Source organism: Hippopotamus amphibius, chromosome 15 (assembly GCF_030028045.1).
Source record: "Hippopotamus amphibius kiboko isolate mHipAmp2 chromosome 15, mHipAmp2.hap2, whole genome shotgun sequence".
NCBI classification, from domain to species: domain Eukaryota; kingdom Metazoa; phylum Chordata; class Mammalia; order Artiodactyla; family Hippopotamidae; genus Hippopotamus; species Hippopotamus amphibius.
The window spans coordinates 22557801-22566138 of NC_080200.1; the positions used below are offsets into that span (position 1 = coordinate 22557801).

The 8338-nt window shown below is 33.1% G+C and overlaps 1 protein-coding gene across 1 annotated transcript; it reads left to right on the forward strand.

Annotated features, from left to right (window-relative positions):
- Nucleotides 1-845: 845 nt before the first annotated feature.
- Nucleotides 846-1799, forward strand: LOC130837388 (olfactory receptor 2AK2-like). Its single transcript, XM_057710286.1, has one exon. The coding sequence runs from the start codon at nt 876-878 to the stop codon at nt 1797-1799; it is 924 nt and encodes a 307-aa protein (XP_057566269.1). The 5' UTR covers nt 846-875.
- The last annotated feature ends 6539 nt before the right edge of the window (nt 1800-8338 follow it).

An 8338-nucleotide genomic window follows, 5' to 3' on the forward strand; every position in this document is an offset into this window, starting at 1 on the left:
TTAGTGAAGAAAATCAGTTTGGTTCATATTTAGATTTTTAGAAACTGTCAATGTGTTGTGCCCATAGGAGAGATAAATGTTAGAAACATAGCATTTTTCTGTAATTTTATTAAATATTTTTAAAACAAGATGCCTCAGGGTAGTAAGAAATTACTTGCTCTGCAAATATACAAGGACCAAGTTTTTGTCAGAAAATAAAAGGCAAAAAACATTAAAATCATTAGCATTGAATTAATCATTTCATCATGCTATTCAATTCATAGTTAACTTAGTAAGTCTTAAGTTTATATTTCATTAATTCATTCTCAAGTTTTTTCTCATGTCTGGTGCATTTTTTCCCTCAATTGATTAAATATCTTCTATACCCACAGGAAGTAATACATACTAACTTATTAAAAAGGTGATAAAGGTTATTATACTCTGTATACCAGTTAATAGCCAATATAAATTCAAAATTGAGAAACAAAATGAACATTTAAATTTATAATATAATTAACTAAATATGTCATGGCAATTTCATTACCTATATGAGTGCATTAAGTAGAAGACTATGTTCATAACAAGAGAATAGAGCTCCAGTGCATCACCCTGAAGATATTTAAAGGAGAAAAATAATTTGTTTGAAATTCATCTCAATGTTTATCTTTTTTTATTTTCAAAATATATTTAGCTTTATATTAAATATGAATCTTTATTTTTATGTTGTAGCTTGTTAAGTAGCTATCATTTAATAAAAACAGATTTGGTGTATTGAATAGAGGGAGTTGATTCAAGAAAATGTTCTTGTATGTGATAATCATTGTCTTTTTCTCTTAAGGGAAGTCTGTATTGTACATAGAATTCTCAAATATGATCTGATTTTATATTTTTAAGGCATGAAAAGTGGAAATCAAAGTATTGAAACAGATTTTGTACTTCTTGGTCTCTTCCAATATGGTCCGATGGACTCTTTTCTCTTTGTTGCAATTGCAATACTGTTTTCAGTGGCTCTGATGGGGAATAGCATACTGATTCTTCTCATTCAATTGGACACCAGACTCCATACTCCAATGTACTTTCTACTCAGTCAGCTCTCTTTCATTGACATGATGTACATCTCCACCACTGTGCCTAAGATGGCAATTAATTTTTTGTCTAATAGTAAGACCATTACTTTTTTAGGCTGTGAGATTCAAACATTTGTGTCCTTGGCCCTTGGTGGAACTGAAGCCCTTCTTTTTGGTTTCATGTCCTATGATTGCTATGTAGCCATCTGTCATCCTTTACATTACCCTGTCCTCATGAGCAAGAGGATCTGTTGGTTCATGGTCATGTGTGCTTGGACCAGTAGTTCTATCGACTCCTTAATACATACATTGTATGCCTTTCAACTTCCCTTCTGCAGATCTCGGCTCATTAACCATTTTTTCTGTGAAATTCCATCCCTGGTGCCATTGGTGTGTCAGGATACTTCCCAGTATGAACATACAATACTCTTGAGTGGACTTATTATTCTGTTGTTACCTTTTATGGCCATTATAGCCTCCTATGCCTGTGTGCTTACTGTGGTATTCCAGATGAGTTCAGGAAATGGACAGAAAAAAGCCATCTCTACTTGTTCCTCTCACCTGATTGTGGCAAGCCTATTCTATGTGACTACTCTTTCCACCTATACAAGGCCACACTCCTTGCATTCCCCTGAAGAGGATAAGACAGTAGCTGTGTTGTATACCATTATCACACCTCTTCTGAACCCATTTATCTACAGTCTGAGGAATAAAGAAGTTATGGGGGCCTTGAAGAGACTGTATATAAAATGACTGTAGGAACTCCTTACTGACTGAGACTGAATAACATAAAAAACCTGTGTCAGAATATGTAAATGATGACACTGCCTACAAAGATATATTCCAAGATACGTTTAAGGAATAAAGTGATACAAGTCTTGATTTCTCCTGATATCAGAATTCCCTCAAACATTATTATTGGAAGTAGATGAATTTTCAGTATAGTAGCTACATATTCAGTGTACTGTCCCAACTTATTTAACTTCCAAAGCAATAGAATTCGAGTCTGTTATCCCAATTTCTCTGTATTATTGATATTTTGAATTGGGTGTTTAACACCTGAGATGGAATGCTTATGAAATACAATTTATCCTAACATAACTTTAAGTGAATATATAAGTTCCAAACTTTAAAACAGAGTAATATACATAGTCCATTCATTCAACATATGTTTAATTTTTAATAATATGTGTGGCATTGGTGATAAAATAATCAAAGTTAAAAACAAAGTTATCTCTGACATCATAAAGTTCACACCAGTATGGGGAGATATTCAGCAAATAAAATAAATAAAATTTTATACTATATCAAAGGTAATAATTGTCATAAAAATTAAGCAGGAAATTTTGATAAGGAATTTTCAATCTTCTATGAAATTATCTGGAAAATGTAAACTAAGGGGGTGGTATTTGGTCAATGGCTTAAAGGAAATGAGAAAGTAAAGTCAAATGGCTATATGGTTATATGATTTATAGGTAGAGGAAGAAGCAAATGAGTATGTCCTGAGTAGAAAAAAAGCTGGATAAATTCAAAGAAAATCAAGATGTAAATTACTGGGCTGTAGGAAATGAGTAGATATAATGGAGCCAGAATTTGTAATATAAGATAAACTAACATAAAGATTTGGTCTTTAAGAAGACAAGAAATTATTATTATTTTAAATTTTGATTTTATATTGGAATATTAGATTAACAACATTGTGTTAGTTTCAGGTGTACAACACAGTGATTCAGTTACATATATATATGTATACACACATGTGTAATATATACTTACATATAATTATTTTCCTTTATATGTTATTACAGAATATTGAACAGAGTTCCTTGAGATGTACAGTAGGTCCTTGTTGGTTATCTATTTTAAATGTAATGGTATGTATATGTTTGTCCAAAACTCCCAATTTATCTCCCCCCACCCTTCCCTTTGGTAACCACAGGTTTGTTTTCTAAGTCTGTGAGTCTGTTTCTATTTTGTAAAGAAATTTATTTGTACCATTTTTAAAAATATTCCACATATAAGCAACATCATATGATATTTTTCCTTCTCTGTCTGACTTACTTCACCCAGTATGATAATCTCCATGTCCATCTGTGTTGCTTCAAGTGGCATTATTTCACTCTTTTGAATGGCTGAAAAATAATCCATTGTATATACGTATTGCATCTTCCTTATCCATTCATCTGTTGATGGACATTTAGGCTGCTTCCCTGTCTTGGCTATTTTAAACTGTACTGCAATGAACACTGGGGTGCATGTATCCTTTTGAACCTTGGTTTTCTCTGGATATATGCCCAGAAGAAATTATTACTGTTTTACAGAGAGGATTGAAATTGGCTTTTAAGCCATTGTAGCCATCTCATTATGATAAAATAGTATCTTGGACAAAAGTGGCAATGGTGGATGTGCAAGAAGTAACCAGAATCCATATATAGATTCAAGGCAGGTATTTGAGGTTTGAGGCATATCAGATGTGAAATGTGAGGATATTAAAAGAACTCAAAATTAGGTGAAGTTCATGGACTGCACAACTAGAAGAATGGAATTACCAAAAACATAGTTTGAGAAAACCACATCAAGAACTTTTCTATCATTGGGTTCCCTATTCTCCTTTGGTGTTAGTTCATTTGTCCCAGCAATGGTAATCAATATTATGACTACCATTCCCTCTGAGTGAAATCTTTTATCAGTTGAATCAAATAATAATTTTCTTTTGTGTCTGGCTGCATTTACTCAACATGTTTATAAGATCCAAACTTTTTGTCTATATCTCAATAATGTAAATTTTGTTGCCTAGTAGTATTCCACTGTTTGAATATATTACAGTTGTTTTTATCTGATGTTAGATGTTTGCTATTATGAATAAAACTGCTAAAAAAAAGCCTTCCTATACAAGTCATTTAATTGTGCATATAATTACCACCATAGCATTAGCTCCTCTATAACACCTCCATCCTGTCACATAATTATGATTTATTTTTGAGGTGAGAAAAGTTAAGATCTATTCTCTTAACAACTTTCAACTACATAATACAGTATTATTAACTATAACCAACATTATGCACATTGGATCCCAGAACTAATGCATCTTCTAACTGGAGATTTGTACTCTGTGAGCAACATCTCCCCGTTTAACACACCCCACCACTCTAACCTCTGTTTCTTTAATTATGGCTTTTTTAGATACCACATATAACTAATAGCATACAGTATTTTCCTTTCCTTGTGTGACTTTTCTCATTTAGCATAATACCTTCAACTCCATCCATGTTGTCGCAATTGACAGGATTCCCTTTATATTCATGGCTGAAAATGTTTCATCGTGTATGTATACCAAAATGTGCTTATCCATTCATCCATTGACAAACATTTAGGTTGTTTCCATATCTTAGCTATTGTGAACAATGATGTAATAATCACTGGAGTGTAGCTATCTCTTCAGTACCCTGTTTTCATTTCTTTTGGATTATTCCTAGAAGTGAGATTTCTATATCATATTGAATTTCTTTTTTTTTTTTTTAATTTTTTGAAGAACCTCCATACTTTTTTTTTGTAGTGGTTGTACCAAAGTATACTCCCAATGATAGTGCATAAAGGCTTCTTTTTATCCACATCCTCAACAACATTGATTACATCTTGTTTTCTTGATGCAGCCATTTTAACAGGAAAGAGGGGTAATACAAATTTCATTTTGATTTATATTACCCTGATAATGAGTGATGTTGAGCATCTTTTCATGTACTTGTTGGCTTTTCACATATTTTATCTGGAAAGTTCCTTTTTGAGTCTTTTGGGCAAATTTAAATGGAGCTCTTTTTCTATTAACTTCTTTACATATATATATATATATATATACATATATATGTATATGCGTGTGTGTATATATATATATATATATATATATATATATATAACTGTTGGTTTGTTTGAATCCTGTTCCAAACCAATGTGCATTGGGTTGAAAACTCTCTTTAGTCTCTTTATTTTTTATATAAATTTATTTACTTACTTATTTATTTATTTATTTATTGGCTGTGTTGGGTCTTCATTGCTGCACATGGGCTTTCTCTAGTTGCGGAGAGTGGGGGCTACTCTTTGTTGTGGTGCATAACTTCCTCATTGCCGTGGCTTCTCTTGTTGCAGAGCATTGGCTCTAGGCACATGGGCTTCAGTAGTTGTGGCATACAGGCTCAATAGTTGTGGTTCATGGGATGTAAAGCACAGACTCAATACTTGTGGTGCGCGGGGTTAGTTGCTCTGTGGCATGTGGGATCTTCCTGAAGCAGGGATCGAATCCGGGTCCCCTAAATTAGCAGGTGGATTCGTAACCACAGCAACACCTAGGAAGTCCCTCTTTACATTTTTTAACCATTCAACAAATATATTATTCACAAGCGTTCTTACCATTGTGTAGGTTGTCTTTCACTTTGTTTATCTTTTACTTTCCTGTGTAGAAGCTTTTCAGTTTGATCATTTCTTGCAATGTGAGTCTAGTGTTGATGAGCTAAATCACTTGGCTTTTTTTTCCCTGAGAAATCCTGTATATATCCTTTGTCTAGTTTGGTGGCAAGGGCAATGTTGACTTAGTAATATGAAATTGGAAGCTTTTCTATTTACTTTTCAGAATGGCTTGAGAAGAAAAGGTACTAACACTTCTTTAAATATTCAGTAAATTCAATAGTGAGACAGTTGGTCCTGGAATTTTTCTATTTTGGTTGGGATTTTTTTTTGGGGGGGGTTAATTCAATTTTATTAATTGTAATAAGTGCATTTAGATTTTCTATTTTTTCTGATTCATGCTTGGAAAGTAGTAAGTTTTTAGGAATTTATTCGTTTCTTTTAGGTTTTTAAATTGGCTATGTATAATTGCTTGTAGTAGTCTCTTTTATTCTTTTGTATTTCTTTGATATCAGTTGTAACTTCTCTTTTATTTCTTTTTTTATTTATTAGGCCCTTTCTCTCTTTCTCTCTCTCTCTCTCTCTCTCACTGCCTCTCTCTCTTTTGATTATTATTGCTAAGGGCTTGCCAATTTTGTTTAACTTTTCAAAGAGACTGCTTTTAGTTTCCCTGATCTTTTCTCTTTTTTCTCAAATTATTCCTAGTCTGTTCTTCATTATTTCATTTCTTCTACTAATTTTGAGTTTTGTTTTATTTCTCTAACTCCTTTTGGTATAAGGTTAGATTGTTTATTTGAGATGTTTTTGTTTGTTTGTTTCTTGAGTTAGACATTATTGCTATAAACTTCCCTTTTAGGTCTGCTTTTGATGCTTTCCACAGATGTTAGAATAGAAAGTTTTCTATCTGTTTTCACTGGTTTAATGGTATTTTTTGGTTTCCTATTTGATTCATTTGGAAATTCATTGATTGCTTAGTAACCTGTGGTTTAATTTCCAACTGTTTTTGTTTTGTCCAGTTTCCTTCTTGTAATTGATTTCTAGTTTTATACCACTGTGATTGGAAAAGATTTTTTGATATTATTTCAGTCTTAATTTCTCTTTCTGCTATTTTGCTGCTGGTGTATAGAAATGCAACAGATATATGTATATTAATTTTTGTAATCCTGCAGCTTTAGAAAATTCATTAACTTTTAGGATTTTCTGTGTATAGCATCATGTCATCTGCAAAGAGTGACAATTTTACTATTTCCTTTCCAATTTGGATTCCACCTATTTGTTTTTCTTTTTTGATTGCTGTGGCTAGGGTGTTCTTGTCTTGTTCCTGTTCTTAGAGGGAATGCTTTCAGCTTTATATCATTGAGTATGATGTTAGCTGTGGGTTTGTCATATATGATCTTTATTATATTGAGGTATGTTCCCTCTATGCCCACTTTCTGAAGAGCTTTCTTTATCATAAATGGATGATGAAATTTTTTTAATATATTTTTTGATCTTTATTGGAGTATAATAGCTTTACACTGTTGTACCAGTTTCTGCTGTACAACAAAGTGAATCAGCTGTATTTATACATATATCCCCATATCCCCTCCCTCTTGAGCCTCCCTTCTGAGCATCCCTCCCAACTTCTTTATCCCATCCCTCTAGGTCATCAGCAATCATCGAGGTGATCTCTCTGTGTTGGGCAATTGCTTCCCACTAGCTATCTATTTTACATTTGGTAGTATATAAATGTCAATATTACTCCTTCACTTTGTTCAAGATTCACCTTCCCCACCTCCCCATGTCCTCAAGTGTATTCTCTACCTCTGCATCTTTATTCTTCCTCTACCACTGAGTTCATCAATACCATTTCTTTCGATTCCATATATATGTGCTGGCATATGCTATTTGTTTTTCTTTTTCTGACATACTGCAACCTGTATGACAGACTCTATGTCCATCCACCTCACTACAAATAACACAATTTCATTCCTTTTTATGGCAGAGTAATATTCCATTGTATATATATGCCACATCTTTTTTATCCATTGATCTGTTGATGGACATTTAGGTTGCTTCCATGTCCTGGCTATTGTAAATAATGCTGCAATGAACATTGTGATACATGTATATTTTTGAATTATGGTTTTCTCTGAGTATATGCCCAGTAGTAGGAGTGCTAGGTCATATGGTAGTTCTATTTTTAGTTTTTAAGGAACCTCTATACTGTTTTTCATAGTGGCTGTATCAAATTACAATCCCACCTACAGTGCAGGAGGGTTTCCTTTTCTCCACAGCCTCTCCAGCATTTCTTGGTCCTAGATTTTTTGATGATGGCCAATTGGACTGGTGTGAGGTAATACCTCATTGTAGTTTTGATTTGCATTTCTCTATTGATTAGTGATGTTGAGCATCTTTTCATGTGTTTGTTGGCCATCTGTATGTCTTCTTTGGAGAAATGTGTATTTAGGTCTTCTGCCCATTTTTGGATTGGGTTGTTTGTTTGTTTGTTTGTTTTATATTAAGCTGTATGGGTTGCTTATATAGTTTGGAGACTAATCTTTTGTCAGTTGCTTCATTGGCAAATATTTTCTCTAATTCTGATGGTTGTCTTCTCATCATATTTATGGTTTCCTTCACTGTGCAAAAGCTTTTAAGTTTCATTAAGTCCCATTTGTTTATTTTTGTTTTTATTGCTTTTACTCTAGGAGGTGGCTCAAGAAAGATCTTGCTGTCATTTATGTCATAAAGTGCTCTGCCTATGTTTTCCTTTGAGAGTTTTATAGTGTGAGGCCTTATGTTTAGGTCTTTGATCCATTTTGAGTTTACTTTTTTGTATGGTGTTAGGGAATGTTCTAAATTCATTCTTTTACAAGTAGTTGTCCAATTTTCCCAGCACCACTTATTGAAGAGGA

Coding starts and splice junctions, on each gene's coding strand:
- LOC130837388 (XM_057710286.1), top strand. CDS start 876: ATGAAAAGTGGAAATCAAAGTATTGAAACAGATTTTGTACTTCTTGGT.